The 25,578-nt window shown below is 38.1% G+C and overlaps 1 protein-coding gene across 3 annotated transcripts; it reads left to right on the top strand.

The window, feature by feature from the left end:
- The first annotated feature begins 116 nt into the window (after nucleotides 1-116).
- On the top strand, nucleotides 117-25,519 carry epb41l4b (erythrocyte membrane protein band 4.1 like 4B). 3 transcript variants are annotated; one of them, XM_057339160.1, is made up of 27 exons: nucleotides 117-972; nucleotides 3,352-3,456; nucleotides 3,731-3,773; nucleotides 4,431-4,509; nucleotides 6,044-6,088; nucleotides 6,542-6,594; nucleotides 6,687-6,807; nucleotides 10,189-10,276; nucleotides 10,540-10,628; nucleotides 10,719-10,788; nucleotides 11,040-11,209; nucleotides 12,375-12,484; nucleotides 12,876-12,906; nucleotides 13,014-13,041; nucleotides 13,248-13,363; nucleotides 15,956-16,095; nucleotides 16,631-16,746; nucleotides 16,842-16,925; nucleotides 17,208-17,272; nucleotides 17,410-17,508; nucleotides 17,592-17,715; nucleotides 17,857-17,951; nucleotides 18,877-22,460; nucleotides 22,897-23,103; nucleotides 23,282-23,352; nucleotides 24,510-24,612; nucleotides 24,811-25,519. In XM_057339160.1, exons 1-23 carry the CDS (start codon nucleotides 724-726, stop codon nucleotides 18,938-18,940), a joined length of 2,184 nt encoding a protein of 727 aa, XP_057195143.1. In that variant the 5' UTR covers nucleotides 117-723; the 3' UTR covers nucleotides 18,941-22,460; nucleotides 22,897-23,103; nucleotides 23,282-23,352; nucleotides 24,510-24,612; nucleotides 24,811-25,519. The 3 variants fall into 3 exon arrangements, with proteins under 3 accessions (XP_057195143.1, XP_057195141.1, XP_057195144.1); XM_057339158.1 differs by having other exon boundaries at nucleotides 24,510-24,579; XM_057339161.1 differs by having other exon boundaries at nucleotides 17,413-17,508; nucleotides 24,510-24,579.
- The last annotated feature ends 59 nt before the right edge of the window (nucleotides 25,520-25,578 follow it).

A 25,578-nucleotide genomic window follows, 5' to 3' on the forward strand; every position in this document is an offset into this window, starting at 1 on the left:
CTCTTGCCTTATTCATGATGGCTTGCGGGAAACGCGGCTCGGAATGAAAATGAGCCCGCGTGAAATGCTGACGATTGGCGCGTGTTGTTTCTGAATAGCTGAGGTGACGCAATTGCGCCGCACTGTATGAAGGCTGCCTTGATTTTCCAGTCGTTGCCGGGTAATTCAGTAATGAAGGTAACCTCACATCGATCACTTTGGTTTACCAGCAGGTAGCGCTGCCTTGCGCACAGTGACCCGACGAGGAAAAAAGTTTGAGTGTTGCCGAGATTTAACGCTTGCGCAGAACAGGTTGCTCGGCCAGTTCCTCTGGTTGATTTACCTGAGAGGTACACCAGTTTCGGTTGATAACAAAACGGAAGCGCTAACGCCGGGGTCACGAACCATCTTTTAACCGAACCCGGACTTCGATGAGCGAGTGAAAAAGTTCAATCAATAATTGTTTTTATTGCGGAACGGATTAAACGACCGAAAGGACGGGAGTATTTTGGGACTGCGGGTGGCAGGTGTGCTCGTGTTTTCTCGCCCGTGTGCCACTGGTCCTTCGAGGTAAGAAGGGGAGCTCGTGACAGATCCCGACTTTCAGCTGCTTGCATTGCCTTCGCCGTCCCTGAGCGCCTGGGAAACAGCTGGATGCCTTCCGAGCGTCGCCGTTAGCAGTCCGGTATCGGTGCCGTTTTCCCTGCTCGAGTAAAGCGCTGCGTGGCCCCCCGTGGGGACAAGATGATGGGGTTTCTGCGCAGGACGTTTAGCCGTCGGTCAAGGAGACGTTTTCGGACGTCGGATGAGCTGGACGGGACTGGCAGGAGCGGAAACTCGATGCTTCAGGCGCACCAGCAGCAGGTGATACACGCGCCGACTGTGGTGACCGGGGGAGCCGTTGTCCACATCCCCGCTGCGGGCAACAGCAAAGACGCCATCACGTGCAGAGTCCTGCTGCTGGACGGATCGGATGTTAATGTGGAGTTACTGGTGAGTGTTTTGTGGAGTTATGATTGTACGTGTGTGTTTAAAGAGCAGAGAGAAAAGTCGTCAAAGGTTTCTTGTACTTAAAAGTGGTGTATAGCGGCAAAGTTCGGTTGCGACAGCATGTCGTAACTGTCACTGTGTGGTCTTGTGGATTTCCCTATCCAGGTAGTTAAGAGGCGGACAGATGGTGCTCGTGCTCTCGTCCTCATGTTTACTTCCCGCCTGTAGCGACCTCTCAACCTGTCACACAAAAACACCCGAGTTTCACAGAAAATGTAACGAGCAGAGAGAATAAAACGCAGAGTTTACCAACGAGTTTCTCTTTATCACCCTGTTGATTTTTTTATTTTAAGTTCTCATTTGTTTCACAGAGGTCGATGAACCACTTGGGCTTAACCTTGCTCTTCGCTCTTTTGCAAGTCATGCCAAACGTGTCCATTACTTTTCGTGAGTTCATCTATATATTCAGTCAATTCATAATTAATGGTTTCAGCTTTTTTGAACTCAGAGTAGATTTATTGTGAATTTAGTTGCGTAGCGAAATGATACATTGTATTTCAGTTTAAACGAAACTAAATTCAACTTTTCCGCAGTATGAGGCGAGATAAGCACCTGAAGGTCATGTTGTTGTAGGCTATATTTCAAAACACGTTTTTGCTGATGATAAACAGGCACGTCATAGCCAAGCAATGTTAGTGTCATACAAGTTGAAACATGTCAAACGAAAAGTGCTTTTGCATGTCACTGCTTTATCATAGCAATTTATAAATTCCTCATTTGACCACTCACTACTTTTACCTCCTTGTTTTTATGTCATCCGAGCATCCGTTTCTGGTGAAGGATGTTCTCTGTTACTTTTTGCACCATATGTTAGCAAAGGAAAGTTTTAAAAAGTGAGTTGGCTTATGTATGCTAAGGGTTGTACAGTAGGTCAGTTTAAACAGCAGCTAGTATCTAAGAAAAATAATAGCTACCCCCACCCCTCAGGGTGTGTCCCAAATCCAGCCACTCTGCTCTGACACTTGAAACTATTTTTACTCAGGCCTCGGTTTGTGTGCACCTTATATATGTGTGTGTTTTCATCTGTCTCAAGGGTTTAGTGTGTTTGCTTTGTGGAGTTTTTATAAATGTCAGGGTGTCAAGTCATTCAAACTAAATGGTGAAAGCCAGGAGGTGGGTCTGTCAATTTTTCCAGTCCCTAAGGTCACTGCATCATTGAGCCGAGGCAGTTGGACCTGATTTTCATAGCTTATCAAATGTGTTTGGGCACTTTAAACATGCATGAATGTCATTGAATTATATTGAATCAAAGTATCAAACCGAGTGGAACTTATTTAAACTTATGTACTGATGTAGTTATAGGACACCTGTATGAACACTAGGGTAACTGACCTCATACATCTAATACCAAAAGACCTTGGGACTATTTTGGCCATAGTTCATCCTAACATAAAAAGTCCGTAATTAACTCAAGTCATTCCAAACCTGTGTATTCAAGCACAAAAGAAGATATTTTGAAAAATGTCTCAGTAATTTTGAGTCCATATAAGGGGAGTCAATGGGTCCCCAATGTTGTTTGGTTATCAGTGTTCTTCAAAATGTCTTCTTTTGTGTTCTGCAGAAAAAAGTCATACAGGTTTTGACATGAGAGTGAATAAATAATGAAAGAATTTTATTTTGGGGTAAACTATTCCTTTAACCATGTAGAAGCTAATTCAGGACTCTAAACCCTCACACAAACTTGGTTGCTGTCATTATAACATTTGCCCTGAAACCAGCATACACTGGAAAAACAATCCTGTAAAAAAACGGATAAAGTACTGGTAGAAAATTACCAGTACGTTTTCCTTTATTTTACGGACATTTCCGTTAATGTTAAAATGTAATTTAATGCAGTGAAAAATGTAAAATACAGGTAAAACAACTGTAAAAAATGTATATGGAAAATTATATTAATACAGTATATTGTGCCCTACTTTTACAGATTTTTTTTAGAGTGTAAGTCAATTAGACGCCCTAAAATTGAATGACTTGATACCTAAATTAAAACTTCTCTGCAATAAATTGAGTTTCTAAATTCGGTAGATACAGACCTTAAAAATAAACAGACTATTCCCTTTGTGTGTGTGGTTGTGAGGTCTTCCTCATCTGCACACGAAAAAAAACGATTGTCGATAATCTCTTTGGCGTTTCAAAGTGAGTGAGTGCATACGGAAATAAATTCTGAATGTATGTCACTGTGTCTAATCGGGGCCATCAAGCCCTGCAGGTGTTCTGGAGTTACTCCACAGGTTTTCCCTTAAACTGTCACAAGATCAGTGTGAAGCCGTGAGCTTTCTGCACTTTTCTGATTTATTCATGCTTTAAATGTGTGCGTTTCAGAAACACTCCAGGGGACAGGATCTGTTTGATCAGATTATGTATCATTTGGATCTCGTGGAGGCTGATTACTTTGGCCTGCAGTTCATGGACCCAGAGCAGGTTGCGGTGAGTGGCACTTAATGAGCGTGTGTGTGCGTGTTAGGGTGGCAGTGACCTGTTTTCCTATAAGCTGCTGTTCTAAGAACAGAAATGAAAAATGAAGACTGTCAGTGTGAAACAACCACTCGACATCAATCAGAAAAACAGGATTTTCATTTCCTCAGCATTCAGACTAATAACAAACTCTTCTTGTCTTTGTTTCTCTTTCTCTCTCTTCTTCCCTCCCACGTTCTCCCCCACTTCTCCCCTGCTTCACATTTTCTAATGTTTTACTTTTTAGCACTGGCTGGATGCAACCAAGCCCATAAAGAAGCAGATTAGATGTAAGTAGTTATGAGACACACACACATGCAATATTGTAGAGTTATTTAGTTGGCTGGTTGCAGATGGCTGATGACCTTGGGCTCATGATCTATTGTTGCCGTGGTGACAAGTGTTTATGAATGTATACTCTATGGGCGTGAATAGAGCCGATCCCACAAGACACACCCCTAACCAAAGAGATAAGTTGTCGAGGAAAAAGAGAAAGTGGAAGGTAGTCGGAGAGAAAAAAAACACAGCAGTGCAGAATGACCGTCCCATTGTAGTTTTTTCATTGGGAGCATAAATATAATTTGACATCAGTCTGATCTGAAATATAGCTGACCATCTGTTATATGCAACTTACATGCTCATGTTGTCAATAAAAAAGGCTATTGATGCTATCTCTCACATTTTTGCTATATTGTAATTACTATAGTACCTTTCAGAAAGCTTTACAATCCTGTTAAAAGCGGTTGAGTCATACTGAATCAACATTAGCTGACTTATGCCTGTCTCTATGACAACAATGTTTCATAGCTCTCAAGGATGATTACTTTCTAGCCTTTTTGTGCTTTTAAGTTTATGTACCAATTCCATTGTGCTAATTCACTTACAGCACTTTTGACATTGGGTGTGTGTTTCTTTGCCTGATTTTAGTCTCTTTCTCTCTGTCCTAGATGGACCTCCGTACAGATTGTTTTTCAGGGTTAAGTTCTATTCTTCAGAGCCCAATAACCTTCATGAAGAGTTTACAAGGTAAAGGAGAATTGCAGTTATATATTGTATGTGGACATCCTGGTGTCGAACCAAACAATATTACAGATGTCATGAATGGTCAGCTTTTTGAATATTCTTTTATAGATGCACTTTTCATAAAGCTCTTCAATAGATTCTGAATTTTTGTAAAATATATTTGGATATTTTTAGCCGCATTGCTTTAATAAGTCTGCTGACAGCATGCTGTGCTTTAGCTAATAGTTTGCACAGTAAAAGGCTTGCTGGGTTTTTAATTCGTTCCCTTTTAAGCGCCACCAGTACAGCTATACATACGCAGATGGACATCATGGCTGTTTGTCATGTCTTTTTTTGTTTTAAAGACGATCTGTTGAGTTGAAAATGAGCCAACTTTCAAAAACATGTCTTGAGCCTCATGCATTCTGTTCCATTTTGAGTTGCTCTGTCTAGCTGTTTCAAAACAAAAGAGTGAGATTACATAAATGCCCCCTGAGAAACATGTCAGATCTGAGGTGAACCCAAATTTAAAGGGTTTCCTCGAGACCATTTAGTCTGTTAACGCGCTTAAAGGAACAGTTCTCCCAAAAATGAAAATTCTGTCATCATTTACTCACCCTCGAGTTGTTCCAAATCTGTATAAATGTATTTGTTCTGATGAACACAGAAAGATATTTGGAAGAATGCTTATAACCAAACAGTTCTTGGCCACCATTGACCACCATAGTAGGAAAAATGTGACCCTGGACGACAAAACCAGTCTTATGGGTCAATTTTTCGAAACTGAGATGTGATGTCACCCGAAAGCTGAATAAACGAGCTTTCTATTGATGTGTGGTTTGTTAGTATAGGACAATATCTGGCGTATTTAAACTTCTGGAATCTGAGGGTGCAAAAAAATCTAAATATTTAGAAAAATGCCTTTGAAGTTGTTAATTAGAGGCACTGTAGCAGGCCATCCACTCACAAAAATAAAGTTTTAATATATTTAGGGCAGGAAATTTACAAAATATCTTCATGGAACATGATCTTTACTTAATATCCTAATGATTTTTGGTATAAAAGAAAAATCGATCATTTTTGACCCATACAATGTATTTTTGGCTTTTACTAAAAATCTTCTCGTGCTACTTTAGACTGGTTTTGTGATCCAGGGTCACAAATTACTTAATCATTTTTTTGTTCTGTTGAACACAAAAGAAGATATTTTGAAGAATGTTGGAAAGCAAACAGTTCTGTGGCACTTTTGACTACCATTGTCATTTTTTCTATTATGGTAGTCAGTAGTGGCCAAGACCTGTTTGGTTACAAGCATTCGTCCAAATATATTTCTCTGTGTTCATCAGAACAAAGAAATTTAAAGTATAGTATACATATTTGGAACAACTAGAGAGTAATTCATGACAGAATTTTCATTTTTGGGTAAACTATTCCTTTAATCGTTCAGCAAGTCCATTTACTAAACATCTACTCTTCAATTCATTATACAAGAAAGTTCATTTTTATCATTTTTGTGCTTAAAATGTCAAATTTGACCTGTCTTAAATGCTTTTTACAGGTATCTCTTCGTACTGCAGCTAAGACAAGACATACTGACCGGCAAGTAAGAAATGACACACAACCCTTTACACATGCACAGACAGAAAACAAAGAGAGCTCCTTTCATATCCTCCTTTTTGCCCTCTATCACACCTCTGACCCTCTGTCTTCCGCACACAGCGCGGCGGGGTTTTCTAGCGGGGTCCGATAAAAGCTCTGTTTCAGTGTGTATAATCTGGGTCTGCTCTCCTGGGTGCTGCTCTGCTCCTTTTTAATAAAAGAAACTCTGATGAGAACCAACACACAGCTTCTAAATTAAGAGCACAGATACGCTCCGACACACTTTCCCGCACAGGGGCCATACTCTCTTACATAAACATGGGGGCTTGTCATCTCACATTTCAGGGAAGTGGATGTTGACCACTGTTTAGAAGCTATATTGGTTAAACGTGTGGTTAATAGTATACTGCAAACACATTTACAAGCTGTTTTAAGGGTCATTAATTTTCTCTTGCAGGTTAAAATGTCCGTATGATGTGTCTGTGGAGCTTGGAGCGTATTGCTTACAGAGTGAGTTTTATTTTTGCGACCATTTTTGCATAGCTTTTTTAATGTATTGTCTCGTTTACATTGTACATTTCTTCTATTTTTCATGGAAATAGGTGAACTTGGGGATTGTGACCCATTAGAACACTCTGTTATATTGGTATCAGAGTTTCGGTTTTCACCCAAACAGACCGAGTTCATGGAGGCAGACATCTATCGCAAATGGGCTGAGTATAGGTAAGCCCACCCCAGGCAGTGAATGTGTCTTATCACCCAAATATTCTGTTTTGGCAGCTGTAACACTATGTTCACTATGTATGATCATTTGACAAGTTAAAGGGGTGGTGCAATGGTTTGTCATGCATTCTGACTTCTTTACAATGTTAAACATCCAATATTTAACATGGTCAACTTGTCAAAAAACGAGTTGGGCGTATTACGTAGTATTTCTGTGCTCGATACACTCCCCCAGCGATCGTACAGGTTTCGGAAAGTTTTTTTCAAACATATAAAACTGTTTCGTAGCAATTTTTCTTAGTCCCTCATTGGACAATTCTCCCGGAAAAGCACGTGACACGCGCATGCGGCTGCAAGGAGAGCAGGAGAAGGAGCATGCGCAGACGTTACTTTCACTTGTGTGTATGAGAGAGTGAGAGAGCATACGTTCGCGAAGTTCAGGTGTTTGTTTGTTCACTGCATTTGGGTGATGAATGTTATATAAACGGTGGATATAACGCTGGATTTGGAGATCGTTTGAAACTGATATATGGAGCCGTCCCAGCGCTAAAAGATGCCGGACATGAACAGCATGCGGTGAGTGAAACTAATGTCTGTGTTTTGTTGGCAATGGGTGCGCACGTGCTTTAGTTCAGTCTACCCCTCCCCCCGCACACGCCGTATGCTTTCGGAAATAATCGTACAGCTGTATCTATCTTTTATAAATGTGATCAAACTAAATACTCTTCAAAGATACGAAGTATGCAATACTACTCTATAGGTACTCAATAGGCACTGTAAAAAAAATCCAACTTGCAAAATGTTCTCCCTATAAAGATAAATAAGTAACTTGAACATAGATTTTTTTAGTTTAGGAGTCAAATGATTGTTTTGCATATATTAAAACAAAATTAGCCTAAACATGTTTCTAACAAAGATTTTTTGTTGACTGGACTTGACTGGACAAGTTTTTGGCCAAAATGTGTCAAAGTTTGCCCAACTTACAAAACAGTGTATTCTGAACAAACAATATTGCAAGAGTTTGAAAGTTCCCAAGATGCATAGCAGTGTTTCCCCTACCATTACCGTAGGGGGGCGCCCCGCCCCTCCAACGGCACCTCCTGCCCCCCTTGAAGGTCAAGTTAATTCTATTTTTTATATAGCGCCAGATCACAAGAGAAGTAATTTTTAAGGTTACCTTTCCTATATAGCAGGTCTATACATTGTTCTTGTATTAAACAAACTTTCCACGCTCTTTATTACTCGCGGGAAAAGTTCGTTATTTTCGTGTGAGTGACGCGGTCTGACAAATATTTTCAACCTTCGTGGAAGACGAGATTGACAATCTCGCCGCCCGATTCGCGTCATTCGCACCGCCTGCTGCGAGTTCGCGTCTTTGCATTGACTTTGTATGTAATTTGACTTTGTATGTAATAAAACGCTTAATTCGCGTCTGGTGTGAACCCAGTAGAAAAGACGCACACCCTGCCCCTGACAAGCAGCAACACAGTCCAGTTACCACCATGATGACAGGTTTTCACCCAGCTTCACTTCGTTCCATCCGGACCGTGAGACATAATGAACCATTCAAAACATCAGACTATTTCTGTAGTTTAAATTGAGCAACGCGTCTACATAACTGAGCTGTACACATCACGTGCACTCAGGGAAAGTTATGTTGATTATATTTTGCCGCTACATTGTAATATCTTTATTTAGTGCCAAACGCACTTCATTTTAACCCTTTCCACTCCATGAGTGCTGCTTCTCCCACAAAGACGCGTCGCATAAAGAACTGTAGACACCTAGAGCAAAAATAAATGGACACTTTTACTGTAACGCTTTAGTAAACGAAAATGCAGCAGTAGCAGCAAGTTTACTGTTTGCTATATAAGTTTGTGACATATAAACCATAACGTCTTGTATCTACATTTAGCATTAATAGTATTAATAACATTAATAATCAGCATGTTTAGAGCATTTCATAATGAATCATGTTTTAATCAGAAAGATTATTTAGAATCAGTTCTAGTATGTATGGCATGGAAAGGCTTCTTGTTAGTAACTTTGTAAGTACTTCTGCTCATGATAAATTCATTTCAGTTGTTACATTTGTTGTCAGTAGTCTTTTTTAAATATTAAAATAGACCACTAGGACTTCGCTTCAGCACCAGAGCCTACAATACGTTTTCTCAGTTACCAGGCGTTCTATGTTTCATACACACTGTGGCTATCAGAATATAAAATAAATGGCCTGAGAAACATTAGATTGATTGATTGATTAAATATCATTTAAAAAAATTATTGTCCTGACCTCAGCCGCAAAGAAAATATAGAGACCGCACACAAACCAACACCCCCCCCCCCAAAGCCGTAAACCTAGGGGAAACACAGATTGCAGCATGTTCAATTCTGTGTTTCTTATTTGTTATTCTGTGTTTGTTATTAGTGTTTTAGTTCTTGCTTTAATATCGTTGTTGCTGTTTGTTATCTGTTGTGTTTACAGTTTTTTAAATGAATGATGGTTTTTGATTGTTAACATGGTTGAGGTTTGCGTGTTCAATGTTGAGGTGAAAGTGCATGGCACAAGAGTAAAATCGGTATAAATGCACTCAAACTGTTTAAACAGTTCTTTAATCAAAGTTTTGGTCTGTTTGAGGCAGGAACACGTACAATTGTAGTAAAAAACTATTTTTTTTACAGAGTGCGATTCAGTCTCACTTCATTGAATTAGGGAAGGTTTATTTCAAAGTCAGTCATGTTTACACATTTTTTATTAAAAGGAAAAACTTGTATTTAAAATATGCATATTTGAAGAATTACTGATTTTGTAAAAAGTAACGTTTGGGGTGAACGTTTTCTCCATTCCATGTATTTTTGTTTGCTTGCTAATGCACAAGTGGTTCCTGTCAGCATGTTGGTTCACTGTTGTATCCTGATTCTTTGTTTAAATGTGGCTCGAGCGGGCTGCCGTCACAGCGACTTGGAATTGTGTACTTTCAGGGATAAGCAAGAAGCACAACATTTAGATTTAGACAAATAACGATTCTTGGAGATTAAAGACAGTCAGGGACCAGGCCATTGTCAACGGTATAAGCCAGAAACAATGTCTTGAATTCTAGCAGATACTGGCAGCCAGCGTAGCGGTTTTAAGCACAGTGCAGAGGTATAATGTGTCAGGAGGTTAAAAACAAAACGAGAAACAGCATTTTGGATGTACTCAATGGGACATATGGCAGATGCTGGCAGGCTAGCAAATGGGGGGAGGCTGTACGCCAGCCAGGAATGAACTGGTTACTATGGTAAGGGAGGGTTTGGATGAGTTATGATGGCTGGTTGATGGGTTATGGTGTTCATTGTGGTTCATAAGCTTGCAGTTCTAACAAATGCGTGTCTTTACAGGGGAATGAGCCCGTCTCAAGCTGAGGTGGATTTTCTGAACAAGTGCAAGTGGCTGGAGATGTATGGAGTGGACATGCACTTTGTGAAGGTGACATCTCTCTCTTTCTGACTCTGATAGCTATAGTTATTCTCATCCTTTTATTTATTTAACAATAGCAGAATTATATCTCTAAGAATATTGGTTTTATTGTTTCTAACAAAAAAATATTATATCTCCATAAGAGGTTTTTATAACGAATCCAGCTCTCAAAATACTTCAATGGGTATTAATACAGCAACTGTTCAGTAAAACCCGATTAAATATATTAGTGAGATGAAGTAAAGCTGTGTCTTTAATGGCGTATCCTGCAGGGACGGGATGGAGGAGAATATGCCCTAGGCCTCACACCAACTGGAATTTTAGTGTTTGAGGGATCCAGCAAAATTGGTCTCTTCTTTTGGTGAGATTTATACCTTTATTCTCACCACCATCTGGATCATCAGTCTTTAAATCTTGCAGATTTAATTTAATTTACATGTTTCCAAAACAGGCCCAAAATAACCCGTCTTGACTTCAAGAAGAACAGACTGACTCTAGTAGTGGTGGAAGATGATGAGCAGGTGGGTTTTACATGTACAAACTTGCATTCACTCATCTGGTTGCGCTCATACTGTAGGTTACCCGGGGCATGTTGACGTTCCTCTGTTACTGTTGTCACAATACTGAAATTTGTATTTAATAGCATTTTCACTAGGAAGTACATTTGACGTTACAGCTGTTTTTTAGTCTCACCTTGGTATAAGAAATTCCTGCTCTATACTGTTAAGTGCTCTGAAATGTTATTCATGTGCATGTTTATTTGTGTCTGCAGGGCAGAGAGCAGGAGCACACGTTTGTGTTTCAGCTGTCGAGTTCTCGGGAATGTAAGCACTTGTGGAAATGTGCTGTCGAAAGCCATGCCTTCTTCCGGCTCCGACAACCAACCCACAGCAAAACCAGCCACAGTGACTTCACACGCCTCGGCTCGCGGTTCAGATTTAGGTATGCACACGCCAGTGGTGGACGAACTACACAACCCAAGTACTTGAGTAAAAGTACAGATACTGTAATAAAGTATTACTCCAGTAGAAGTACAAAAATTCAACAAATACAACAAATCAAAGTTCACATTGAGTTTTCCAAGTGAGAGTTCAAGATAACTGAAACACAACAGAGTGAACTCCGTGTTTCCTTGACATTGATTTCAATCATCTTAAAGCACTTGAAGTTTGCAAAATACAAGTACCGGATTGGCAGATACTCCCATTTTGAGTCAGATATGAACATTTCAGTGACTTGTTAACTGGAGACTCGCTCTAAACAAATCCTTGAATCAGTGAGATGGTCTTTTGCTGTTGGACCTTTCAGTATGATTTCAACCGGTTCAGTAAGAGAAATCAGCTTGTTCACGAATTGGACTATGCTATTGCATCTTAGAGCAGGCATTGAATTGTTCAGTATTAAGTAATGTGGAATGATGTTTTTATGTAATAAGAGTAAAAAGTACAATATTATGCTTCATACACTGCCCGTCCAAAAAAAGTCACCACCTGGGCAGTGCTATGGTCTGGGGTTGCTGCAGTTGGTCAGGTCTAGTTTCAGCAACATTAGTGCCCAAAGAATGAGGTCAGCTGACTCCCTGAATATACTGAATGACCGGGTTATTCCATCAATGGATTTTTTCTTTCCTGATGGCACGGGCATATTCCAAGATGACAATGCCAGGATTCATTGGGCTCAATTTGTAAAAGAGTGGTTCAGGGAGCATGAGACATCATTTTCACACATGGATTGGCCACCACAGAGTCCAGACCTTAACCCCATTGAGAATCTTTGGGATGTGCTGGAGAAGACTTTGCACAGTGGTCCGACTCTCCCATCATCAATACAAGATCTTGGCGAAAAATGAATGCAACTCTGGACGGGAATAAATATTGTGATATTGCTGAAGCTTATCGAAACGATGCCACGGCGAATTCGTGCCGTAATCAAAGCTAAAGGCGGTCCAACGAAATATTAGTGTGTGGCTTTTTTTTTTGGACGGGCAGTTTATATGTACTTAATATTTTATTGTCCACTACTGGCACATGTATGCACGCTTGGCTATAGCTAGCATTTACAATGATAGCAAATGTAAAATTAAAGTGTAATTTTGCTATGTCTATAGTGGAAGGACTGAATATCAAGCCACACATAGTGGTAAAGTCCGGAGGGCGAGCACTTTTGAGAGAAGACCAAGTAAAAGATATCCATCACGAGCTCAGTCATTGGGCAGGGGTAGGTCTGAGTGCCATATGCTGTCTTAACTTTCAAAACTCTATTGCCCGGTTTCACAGACAAGGTTTATCTTAAACCAGGACTATGCCTTAGTTGGATTAGGATATTTGAGTCACTTTTGTAAAAATGCTTTAGAAATAAACATTACCTATGTGCATCTTTAGACAAAACAATGGCACTGACATATTTTACGATACGTTAGGGCAAGTTATTTTCAGTTGAGACAGCTCAAACATTCATTTAAGTCTGGAACTAGCCTTAAACCTTGTCTGTGAAACCGGGCCTATATGTCTTGTGCATAATCTCTGTTTAAATCCTGCATCTGACCCCACAACCTCTAAAAGCTTATTTAGTTCAAGTGTCATTTATATGAATGCTTTTGTTTTCACAGCCATCACTCCAGCAAAACATCCACATCTAAGGTAAAGCCGCTTATTCATGCAGTTTGATATAAAAGCGGATTGCTGATTTAATAGTTTCTTTGTTGTGCTTGTGTAATGAAAATTATTATTAATTTCTCTTTTTGTAGTGCTCAGGCCAGCCCAAGCATACAACCGGTACTTTTTCAATATTCTTATGCTTTATATATATATATATATATATATAATTATATTTAGGAAAACATGTGGGAGATGATTATTATATGTGGTGGAGTTATTTTAATTTGATCTCAAATAACTTGGCAAATGGTTGCATACATTATGTGTAAGGTAATGGCAAGAAGTTTAAGTCACGGGAATGAGATTTTTTTGTTTTCCTCTAGTATAAGCACAACATTCCAGTTGCACAGGAACACTGGCAAAGAACACATTCATCTAGTTTGACCCCTCCTCTATACATACAGCCAATGGAAATGGGACATGTTCCACCACCACACAGGTATGTATTTTATTTCTAAAGCAATACAGCAGTTTCTGAACAAAACAGGCCTTGCATAATCAATCAAATTAATAGAATAAAAGCCTTTATTACAGAATTTACATGTAGGTGATAAAATGAGTTGTGTCTGGAGTGAATTACTTTCTGTAAAAAATAAACATGTTACATTAACATCCCCACTAAAAGTATGAAAATGTTGTTTGGGTATGCAGTGCTGATGTCAGTGTGCATGTGTCTGATCTCATCTATGTTTCACCTGCATGTGCATGTGTGTCTGGTTTAGACCCTCCTATGTGGAAAGACCCCCCGCGAGCAGCGTTGGGTTTGATGAGAGGAGTTTAATTGATAGCATCGGAAGGAGTGTGTCTGTGGTGCACAGAGACAAAGTTATGACTGCACTCTGAGCATGCCAATGAGACTTATAGAGACCACCGAGCACAGCCATTCCATGGCACCATGATCCAATCACAGCATCACAAACCCATCTCACCTTCAGGAGTCTCGTGCAACCACATTGTTTCCATCCAACCATCCATCATGTGACGTGCGTCATCCAATAAAATGCATTTTTAGAAAAAACGCATTAGGCCTACCTGGATCTTGACTTGCGACTCTGAAATTGAAATGTTTAGCTTGTAGTGTTTTGCATCATTCAGCGATTGAATCGAATTGTGCCTTATGAGAAAATGTAGAACTAGTCAATGGTGTAACCTCAAGATGTCAGAATATGTAACTGCTGCTGTTGGCTTTGTATACTGGAGCAGGGTTGCTCAATTGTGCTGCTGAAGTTTAATTTCAACTCCAAACATCTGATCCAGTTTATCAAGCTCTTCAGAATAACAGATGTGTTTGTGTTTAAGCAAAGATCTTCAGAAGCAAACCTGAGCACCATTGTTCTATGATATTGCCTATTTTAAAATTATTTTTAGCTTATTGGATTGTCTGGCCTGCGTTAGATATGCGCAAGTTAGCGCCTACTTGTCAAAGTTTACTTTAAGGATGAATCAGTTATATGATGATATGCCAAGACAGATGCCTCATTGTTTTTAAACAAATGCATTATAAAGCCTCTACTAAACACTTAATTTAATTTCTCCTCTTGAAAACACATTTAAAGGTACTTCTCTGTATGTTGTAATCATTACATATTTGTGTCAGAATCCTTCCTAAACCTTGTGTTTGGTCACATGTTCAATCATAGGGAGGAGGGCTGGGGACATGTGAATGATTATGGACTGCTGCAATAAGACCTGCCTTAATAAATGTGTTTACACTAATCGACTCACTGTTTTATTGACTAAACCCTTGACATTAATTCTCATTTTCGTTTCAACACTAGCACTCAGAAAACATGTTCCATTTCTCTGTAGTAACATCATTTGCAATCACAATTACCTTTGGTCCATCCATTGAAATTACTTTCATAAGCACCCACTTATTATAGGCTATTAGCAACCTGTCTGCATGTTTCAAAATGTCATTTTACCATGAATATTTATAACATGTGATGTTACCTTTCTTCAGGTTTGCATTGTAGTGTACTGCAGTTAATTATGCTTTCATAGATCGTTTCAGCGGCAACCCCTGTTGAAAAAACCAGCAAATGCTGGGTTAGGTATGTTTTGATGCTGGTTTGACCAGCTAAGGACCATCTTAAACCAGCCTCAAAACATACCAAACCAGCGTATGCTGTTTTTTTTTCAACAGGGACAACAAACGTTATGTGGCCCAAACTTAACTTCCACTTGATCTCTGCGAAGAATAATTGTTGAGTAGTTTTAAATTCAAGGAATACAATGAATATACAATATAATATTAAAGGGGTCAAGTGAAAGGGCTAAAACGAATATTATCGTTTGTTTTAATGCACGATTTAAGGTTAAAAAACGCTGTATTTTCCACATACCGTGCATGTTTGTATCTCCTCTTTGACCCCGCCTCTCTGAAACGCACAGATTTTTTACAAAGCTCATTGCTCTGAAAAATGAGGTGTGCTATGATTGGCCAGTTAACCAGTGCGTAGTGATTGGTCGAACACTGCAAGCGTGTGACGGAAATGTAACGCCTCTTACCATATTTGGAACATCAGGTTCCAAAGCAATTGTACTGACAGGTACGTCCACCTTACTTGCGTATACATTTGGGCGGTCTTGGTCAAATCATACCACGATCTGACGTAGATTTGTGGGGGTGTGGTTACACGAGGCGTTTCAGGCATGTCTGGGTGAGCATTCGCTTTCAGATAGAATGCATCTTTTGTTCCAACACTTTACTTTTTCCAATTTACGTGTCTAATACATGCATGGGCAACTTTATAACACACCAAAGATACAGAATAACACGTATTCGCGCCATATGACCCCTTTAATATAAAATAAACAAAGTAAATTGTTATATTATAACCAAACACAGACCGGAAATTAACTTCCGGCCAGCAAGTGCGTTTGATGAAACCGTCTAGCTATAGAATTTAATATAAACAGGTCGTTATGTATATATCGATGAATGTGAATAGATATGAGTTTGTGTTCTGTCATAACCCACTGAAATGATGTGGAACTGTTGTATGTATGTGTACATTGTGGTTTCTAGTTTTCCTTTGAGCAGCGCAGACACGCGAAGGTTCAGCGTTGACGAAAATGAAGCTCCGCTGTCTGGGAAAACGCATCGCTGCTTTCATCACCCTGTATACGAGAAGCAGGAAGCTCTTTGCATCACGAAAGCCAAACCGAGTGAGTTGTGACTGAATGCACTTGATCCATAAGTGAAAGCAATGAGTTAAACACGTTTTAAGAGAGTATACACAAAAATAAACATTCAAGTTATAGTTCACCCAAAAATAAACATTGTTTCATCATTTACTCACCCTGTTGTCATTTCAAACCTGTATGACTTTCATTCTTCTGGAGAACACGAAAGAAGATATTTTGAAGAATATTGTTAACCTGCGCTGTTCTGTTACCAACTTTCTTCAAAATATTGCTACAAAGGTTATTCGCAATGATGACATAGAAGAAAAATTTGTAGTTTTCCAAAGAATCATTTGGTCAAAGGTTCTTAAAAGAATAATTTCTTGCTTACCTTTTTATACTCTAAAGAACCAACCTTTTGTAAGCAGAAAGGTTCTGCAGATGTTAAAGCTTCTTTATAGAACCAGCCCAAAAAGTTCTTCTATGGCATTGTTATTTTTAAGTGTTTATAAATTATCTCTTTAAAATGAGCTATTGATGAATTTCATATGTATGCTCCTGTTTTTGTTTTGACCAGAAGCTTGGGTGGTGTCTCCTGCATGCACCGATGAGCTGGATCGAGCTTTGCACAGTCAGCACCAGCTGGAAACAGAACCTGCACCTTGGCCAGCCCTTCATATAAACATAGACATGGTCAGTTATTCATAATCAGCTTAGAAAAACCAGCAATGGTGTGTGATAAAACAAGCATTTGATTTCTTGGATTCTCCCTTTTTAACTGCAAACAGGCAGAAGAAAAACCTCTTTCAGAGAAAAGTCTTCCTTCCTCCCCTGCGGTTTTACAAGAACGTCTCAAGAGCAACGTCTCAAAAGTAAATCATGTCACTTACACGCTGCACGAACAATGACAATGTATTCACAAATGCTCATGCCAAGTTTATTTATTTATTTGTATGGACAAACCCTTTAGCCCGTTCAAGCCTGTCTTTTGGACCATGGCTAACTAGCTTAGGTCACCAGTAGCCAAACCACCCAAAGCTGGTTTCAACTAAAATATGTCAGTGATAGTAACAGTACAGTTATTCCCAGGATTACTATGACACAAATATTGAGGTTACAGAATAAGGACGTGACAGTAGCTCTTTTCTCTATAGCGCACCACCCAAAGTGATAGTGGAAACTCAAAGGGAAACTCTTCAAGTGGAGACCAAACTGACAGGTGAGAAGATAAGGTACAAACTCTGGGTTGTGTCTCACAATATTTTCAAGCGTTAGAAATCTAAATACAGTCTATACACTTTCATCACAGTGTCAGCTGTTGTATGTGTTGTGTTCACTGATTTTGGGCTCTTATAGCAGGTATCCCAGCTCATCACAGGATTCAGGATCAAGCAGTCTGAATATAGAAAAGCCCAGCGTGGACCGGCGCAAACGCCTCGTCCGACAGTTCAGCTTGTGAGTTACAAGAGAATACCTTATTTATTTCTGTTTTTTGGTTTTAGATATCTTTAGTTGTTGAAATATACTCTGTCACATAGTAACCACAGTGATGAAGATGACCTCCCAGAAGCACTTGCTGCCATCTCCTCCCAGTGCAGTATGGGAAAATCAACATCAAATAGCTCCTTGGACAAACAGGTCCAGCCACCAATATATCCACCGGTAACTCCCTCCTTACGCTTAGCTGATCTAAACTATGCTAAATAGATCTAGTTTCGGTGTTATTTATGTATGTAAGGGTTTTAAAGTCATTTGTTTGTATATGTGAGAGATATGATGTTACACTTTGTGTTCTCTCCATAGCCAAAGGATGCCCCACAGTTAGAGCGTTCTAACTCTCCGCTGTTCTATCCCAGTCCTGTACCTCACCTGCTACCTTATGCTACACACACACAGAGGTAATATACACTCACAACGATTACACTAGATGTTTTCAGCATCAACAACTTAAACAACCGTTATGTGGCCCAAACTTAACTTCCGGTAGACTTCCACAAAGAAACATTGGTTGAGTAGTTTTAATTGAATACAATTGATATACAATCAAATATTGATAAAAAGTTAATATAAAATACTTCGTATATTATAACCAAACACAGACCGAATGTTAAGTTCTGGCCAGGCTCGTGCGTCCAATGAAAATGTCTATATAAAAGCCTGTCTATACAGTGAGGTTCAAAAGTCGGCTTCCACTGTTATTTTTTCATCTTATAAATATATTGTAATTTGTATGATCAGCATTAAAATGTGAGCAAACAGTATAAAGCGATTGACTGTTTAAGTAATAAGAGCATCTTATACAAGCAAATCTGCATAAAACATTTGTTTACATTGGATTAGTGGCCTTAAAGGAATAGAAATCATTTACTCACCCTGTTGTCATTTGAAACTTGTGTGATTTTCTTCTGCAAAAGAAGATATTTTGAAAAATGTTGGTAACCAAAATCCGTTGGTCCCCATTGACTTCTATTGTATGGACACAACCAATGCAAGTCAATTGGGACCAATCTTTCAAAATATCTTTTGTGTTCTTCAGAAGTCATACAGGTTTGAAATGAAAACAGGGTGTGCAAATAATGACAGAATTTTCATTTTGAAGGTGAACTATTCCTTTAAATAGTGCAAAATAGCGCATAACATTTGTAGTTAGTTTTATATTATAATGTTTCTTGTTTGATATCTCTTTTTGACTTTTCCACCCACTAACAGATATCTATTTGTCTGTCTGTCTACCTTTTTTTGTATGCATGTTTTTCCGTTTTTCTTTTCCATATTTTTTATGATTATCCCTACTCATCTGTCTTTTTGTGTGTGTTTGTGAAGCTCTGAAGACCTGCGGATGGACAGAGAAAAACTACTGAGGGCTCTATTAATGACAGAACTCTGAGGCAACACATAACACCACACACTTACAGACGACAAGTCCTAACTGAACTAAAGCCCTTAACTCAATGCACTAGCTAATTCACTGTTACACACTATATGGAATTGAATCAAACCTCCAAGAGCTATTTTACCGTTATGCTAATACGACAAAGCATTCACAGAAGCATTTGTTCTATGCTTATTCTGTTAATAGCATGGCATTGCCCCTGTAATTTTTATTAACTGACTAAATTAATTGTAAACTTTGAAAAAATGTTAAAATATTTTTCCTAAATGTTTTATAACATGGTTTTCAGGGGTTTGGGGTTAAAAGAACAGAGTTTGTATAAATAGGTCAGATGTAAAGCTGTCAATGTATAGGCCTGCTGTGTTTTTGACTGTGTTCGGAATAGGATACTATCATCTTTAACTATTTCTGTGCACTGTAAAATAATCTACTTAAAAACTTAAGCTAAAAAGCTGCCTTATATTTTTAAGTTACTTCAAATGATCTGTATGGGTCATTGGAACTTAACTGACTCGAGTTGTATTTTATAAATTTTATAAGACAGTTCTATATCTGTAAGTTCAATTGATTTATAAAGGTAATCTAATTTAACTAAAAAATTTAAGGCAGTTGAAATTGGTGGATTTTTTACAGTGTGGAATGCAGTATGTAATATACTGTGCACATCCAGCAATGAATTTTTGGATAACCTACCACATTTGCTGAAATGTAGGGATAGGCCTACTATATTTCAAGATAGCCAAGACGTTTTTACCTAAACTCAAAATGACTATTTTTTAAGAAACATGTTACATGCTTTTCACTATAAAACGTTATGATGTTAGCTATTTGAATACTACTGTTTTAAATATGTATTTTTTGAACCAATAGTAGGGTGTAAACTGCGTTAGGCTATTATGCAGTAAGTAGTACACTAGTGGTGCGTTCCAACGTGAAGGTTGCATTGGCTGCATACGTCATCGAGATTTATTAAGTTTTATTTCAGATAAGCAACCGTTTCATTTTAAGGTAAGAATGAAACTACAGTGGTTAGGTGTTTTGAGAAATAAATGTTAATTTTATCATGTTTTTTAACTGAAATAAGACATCCTTGATGACGTATGCAGCATTCACGTGAGGGACGTATAGTATTCCTTTCCGAACGTGTGCTTAAATGTCACGCAATGTTTCTTAATATATATTTTGTGTAAACTACTAGTTTTACTGCTACCATTAATATACAGTTTTCATAAAAAAACTACAATTTTGTACAACAACTTGCGTTATCACTCTTGTAATATAACAGAGAAACTGAAGATGCGCTGAAGAGAAAAGTGTTGAAGCTCGCTTTACCCACTAGAGGGCAATAAATACGCGATTAAAACTAAACTATATTTTCTTGTTTACAACCTGCTGACGATAAGAAAGAGCAAATATTTTGCTACAATCGCACTTTGATTTAAAAAATCTATTTAACCTGCGTGGAAATGTATATAGTCAGTGATTAAGTCACTCAATCCCTCAAGAAAGGTTGTTAATATTTGCTTTATTTTAATTTTAAGTTATTATAAAACATCAAAATAAAAGAATACTTTCTCCAAACAGCCATTTTTTGCTTTCTTTTTCTACACATATTTATGAACTACAGATATATTGGTAACAGATTGGTAACATCAATGAGGACAGTAGTGTTGCACACTTATTGCTAGGGATGGGTATTGTTAAGATTTTATGATATCGACACTGCTTATCGATACCGGTACTTATCAATACTGTTATCGACACTACGCTCTATAATTTGATGCAAAAACACATGATGTGAAAAGATGTTAAACATTTTAAGTTTCTTTATTACAGCTGAGCTTTAGAACTGCAGTTTACAAATGCTTCTGAGCAAACAGAAAATGCCACATAACTTTACATATCATATTTACTTTACATCACTATGGTTATTTGGCTGGTAGACCGTATTTCTTTTTTCCTTTCTGGTTTTAGGTCTACATAAATTAAAGTACTATTTTTTTATGAAGTATTTTTTTTATTATATGTACTATTTTTTATCATTTTACTAGCACATTTACTTCAATTTACTAAAGTTTTTAGTTTTGACATGTGCTTCTCTCTCCTTTATCTTAAATGTTTGCTCTCACTGTGTGTGCGTAGGCTACTTGTTTGTGTGCGTGTGTGCGTGCGTGCGCGTCCGTGTGTGTGTGTGTGTGTGTGTGTGTGTCTATGTCTATGTGTGTTAGTACGTGTGTATATTGTGTGTGTGGAGTGTTTTGTATGTGGGTATGTCTGTCTTCTGTGTTTTCACCTTTTTCTTGTTTTTACAGGTACAACTTAATTGTTTTGCTTATAGTTAATATGTCTCATGTACAGCTGCTTTGTAACAATGAAAATTGTAAAAAAGCGCTATATAAATAAAGTTGAGTAAAGTAAGTAAATATACTCCGTGGCCGAATTATTACTAATTATAACTCAGGGGTCTTCAACGTTTTTCGGGGCAAGGACCCCTTAGATGAGAGATGCATGGAGCAGTGACCCCCTTATACTAAATGTGTAAACGGAGCTATTTAAATAGAAACAACCCTATTGTCACAGCAATATTATGTTAAGACATTACATTAGAACTATCATGTTATTGTTGCGCATAGGCTTAATACTTTTCTGTGTATTATTTTTGGTTTTAATATAGATTGCTTAATTATTTTAAGGGATTTGCAGCATCAAACATTTTCATTTTACTGTGAGATGGACAATTAAACATTTATTTGAACCTATAGTTTTTATTAAGGCTTCAATGAGATGACTGTTGGAGGTAGAGGTTGTCTCTGGATGCGAAAGAAATTAGTGCAGATTTTATGCATTCTGTTGTAAAATCGTAAATTGTAAAAAAAAATCTGCAAAAAGTTGCAGAACACACCGCTATTTTATAATTCTGAGCTCCGTTGTCTTTGGATCAGCATTGTCGCGGCTGTTTACACGAAAATGAACACCAGTTTTTTTCTGCAGAGAATCAGACTAGGAGAGCAACATGATGCAACGAGTCCGCGTTATTTTCGGGGCAATTTGTTTGACGTGCACCATCAGTACTATACGGTACGCGTTTCATTGATTTTAAACACGTACGATTATTCTGTCAAGAGTTTACAATGCAGAAGTGGTGTGGTGTCATTTGGCTGTCAAATTAGGGCTTTTGACGGAAGCTTTGTCACTACCCGATCCGTCCCGGAAACACGATTTGTTCCGCGCATGCGCGACACTTACGCCACTTCCGGTTAATCCAGTTTTCAAGACAGTCGACTCGATCCGTTCAGGGGTTGCTCGATTTGTACTGCGCATGTGCAAAAGCGCATCACGACACTTGTCCTGCGGATGTGCTCGATTAGATATTTGGTGATGAGTATTTGTGATAGCAGCATGGATTCTTTTGCATTTGATGAACTTAAATATTATCTCTTAAAAGGAGAAATTCCTGACAGCCCTACAGAGCATCGGAAGATTAAACGGGCGTCTACGAATTATACCCTCAAAGGTAACTAAATACCGAGAAACTGACTGTCTAACGTTACACAATATGTCATGTGCTTAATATACGTTTTAACTGTAAATTACCAGTTCAGCTCTCGTACTTCGGTGCCCTGCTGAATAAAAATAGATTTGATAACAGAACCATTAGCTTTCTACAATTAAAACCATTACAAAATTCCTGTTTTGTATTGTTTTGAGGATTATTCAGAGGTTTACATCTGCCACAGTACATAGACCATAGTTTCCATCCCAACCAAAACAATTTCTATTATAACCATTAAATCCAATAGAATTGCTTATTTTTTTCAGCAGGGTATTAATATAATATTAGTGATCATATATAGTGATAAAAGTGATCATAAATATAGTTTAATCTGAGTCAGATATTAGTATGATTTATTTTTCTTTACTTTGAACTGCAACCTTTCCTCTTTAAACAGATGACAGACTCTTCTACACGGGCCCTAGCAGAGCAGGCAGTAGGCTACATATGGCTAGTTGTCCTGTCAGAGGAAGAGAAAACATCTGATTTTACAGAGTGCCACAATAACCCAGGAACTGGCAATCCCAGTGGTGTCAGAGGCATTCAAAACAGGGTTATTGCTGGCTACTATTGGTCCACAATAATCAACGACGTGAAAGAATGGGTAATATGTAGTATATTATGAGGTGGTACTTTACTTTTAATTTATACTTTTTCCTATTTTTTAAAGTATCTGTACTTAAGAACTTTTGCCACCTCAGGTTGTTAGGTACCTTCTTGATTTAGAAGTTATTTTTAGTTTATTGTTCTCGCCAACCTAGACATTTTTGTGTTGCTCTTAGGTGAGATCTTGTCACTGCTGCCAGCTGAATGACCCCATCAAACTGTTGTGCCAGTCTTGCATTCCATTAAGGTACTGCTTACAATATTTGTGCATACTCATGAGTAGTGTTGTCAAAAGTACCGGTACTTCGGGTCCAAGTCGGTACCTAAAAATAAAAAAGTTGTCGGTACCTAATTTTCATAAGACCCGGTACCACCGACGTACCGGGTCAACAGGGTACTGATGCTCTGTCTGACAGGTTGTCAGTCGGAAACTTTTAATAGACGCAAAAAGACGTGATGAGCGGATAAGCGCGGCTCCGATCCACAAGAGATGCGCACAGAAATACTTCAGATTAAAGTCATATCACGAAGAAAACGAACAGAGTTTTGTGGTGAAACGAGGAAGCATCCGGATTTAAGTTAACAAGTTCAAGCGGTAAGTTTCAAATTATATTCGCGTTTGCATTATGAATGTTGTAGCATATGTTAAGTTAAAGGTTACGTTAAAACAAACGTCCCTGTTTGCGTGTTAATTTGTTAGCGCCAATGCTAATCCAGTCAAGTGTCCTTATTAACCATTTAATGCTTTTATAACTGTAATGGGGTAAAATAAGTGGGAGGACAGGATGGGGTTTACAGTACCTATTTTATATAGGCCTATCTGAAATCTATATGCTAGAAAACTAGCATACTAACTGAATGACTAACAATGTGTATGTCTTGGATAGATAACTCTATTAGGTTTAAAAACCACATTTAAACTAAATAAAAATATCTGTTGCATTTATTATTTTAATATACAGTTACCTTAATGTAAGTAATCTTGTGTAAATGCAATATTGCATATGCATGTTTGTTCAGTCAGTTGACTTACTGAAGTTTATTCTATTTGTCTTATACAGCAGCAGACTGAGGAGGATGTTCATCAGCATGAAAGACCCCAGTGAGCACACAACCGTTTCAGCAACAATTAACTTATACTTCATGTATACAAAATGGCATTGCTTTCTATACATTTATATTAACAATGAGCTTTATTAATAAAATTGTGTTTCAATTAGCATGTACTGGTGTTTTGCTTTGGTACCGAAATTGGTACCGAGAACCGTGGAATTTTACTGGTATTGGTACCGACTACTGAAATTTTGGTACCGTGACAACACTACTCATGAGACTAACAAGCTAGTCTCAAGTTTGTGTACAGTTTTACCAGCATTTGACTGATGCTAATGTTGTCCCATGCAGGTAAAAGAAGCTTGGGAGGTGCTTGGTTTAGATTGATTGGACCACTACCAGAAACAGAACGCAGCAACAAGTATGTCCGTACCATGACTGACCTGTACACCAAGTGGGTGATTTCAGAACCCATGCAGTCTAAGACAGCAGCTGAAGCTGAGACAATGCATAATTTTAAACATGGCAGCTTTCACAAGGATGTAACCGATCTGCCTTTAATTTCAGATCGGAAATACTTGCCTCAAGATTGTAGAAGAAGCTGCTCGACAACATTTACATTTAATACAAACTTGTGTCTTTACTTTACCAGGTGCAGCAGCCAGCCATTGTCAGAGACCTACATTCAGCATGGGACTGAGTACCACGTCACAGAGACTTATTCCATGGGGAGGTGACAGAGCCTGTATTTTTGCAGATGCACAGGGACAATCAACAAGATGTCATCAGAAAGGTCCTGAGGGGTCCAAGGCGAAGGATGACTTTTTGTTTGTATTTCAGTATCAAGAAGACATGGAAACATTTTTTGGCATACTGTATTGATAAACACGGCCTAAAGGTCAATGCCATGTTCCTCAATCAGCAATTTACGTAGACGAATAGATGAGTGAGTGTGTGACTGAGGGAGGGAGGGATGGAGTGGGGTAGTGAGTGAATGAATGAATGACTAAAGAAAAGAAGGAACAAATGTATAAATTGAATGAATTTAGAAAATTCTGTGTTTCTTAAATACAGACATTTGTTAAAGTATGCTAAAATATGTAGAGCATAACATATAAATAAAACACACACTTTACTAAATGGTGTCTTAAAATTCAACTTAATAGTTAACATTTGTATTTAATTTTTCAATTATTTAATTGGGGTAACAATTTGTGCCACATATTAACCTTTACATATTTTGCCAAAAAAGTATTTAAGAAGAGAATCATTCATAAAAAAATAATCTTTAGTTTTACTATAAACAAAAAAAGTTTTATAAATAAAAATCTATTTCTCACTCCTGACATATAACATTTTGTCATATTGTATTTTCATTGGTATTAAAAAATAAAATAAAAAGCAACATAAAAAATAATAA

This window comes from Triplophysa rosa, linkage group LG8 (assembly GCF_024868665.1).
Source record: "Triplophysa rosa linkage group LG8, Trosa_1v2, whole genome shotgun sequence".
In the NCBI taxonomy this organism is placed as follows: Eukaryota; Metazoa; Chordata; class Actinopteri; order Cypriniformes; family Nemacheilidae; genus Triplophysa; species Triplophysa rosa.

Excerpts from the sequence above, each read along its gene's own strand:
- epb41l4b (XM_057339160.1), top strand. The coding sequence starts at position 724 with ATGATGGGGTTTCTGCGCAGGACGTTTAGCCGTCGGTCAAGGAGACGT. Across the intron at positions 6,808-10,188 it reads CGCAAATGGGCTGAGTATAG|GGGAATGAGCCCGTCTCAAG; the intron begins GTAAGCCCACCC and ends GTGTCTTTACAG. Across the intron at positions 16,096-16,630 it reads CATCACGAAAGCCAAACCGA|AAGCTTGGGTGGTGTCTCCT; the intron begins GTGAGTTGTGAC and ends TGTTTTGACCAG.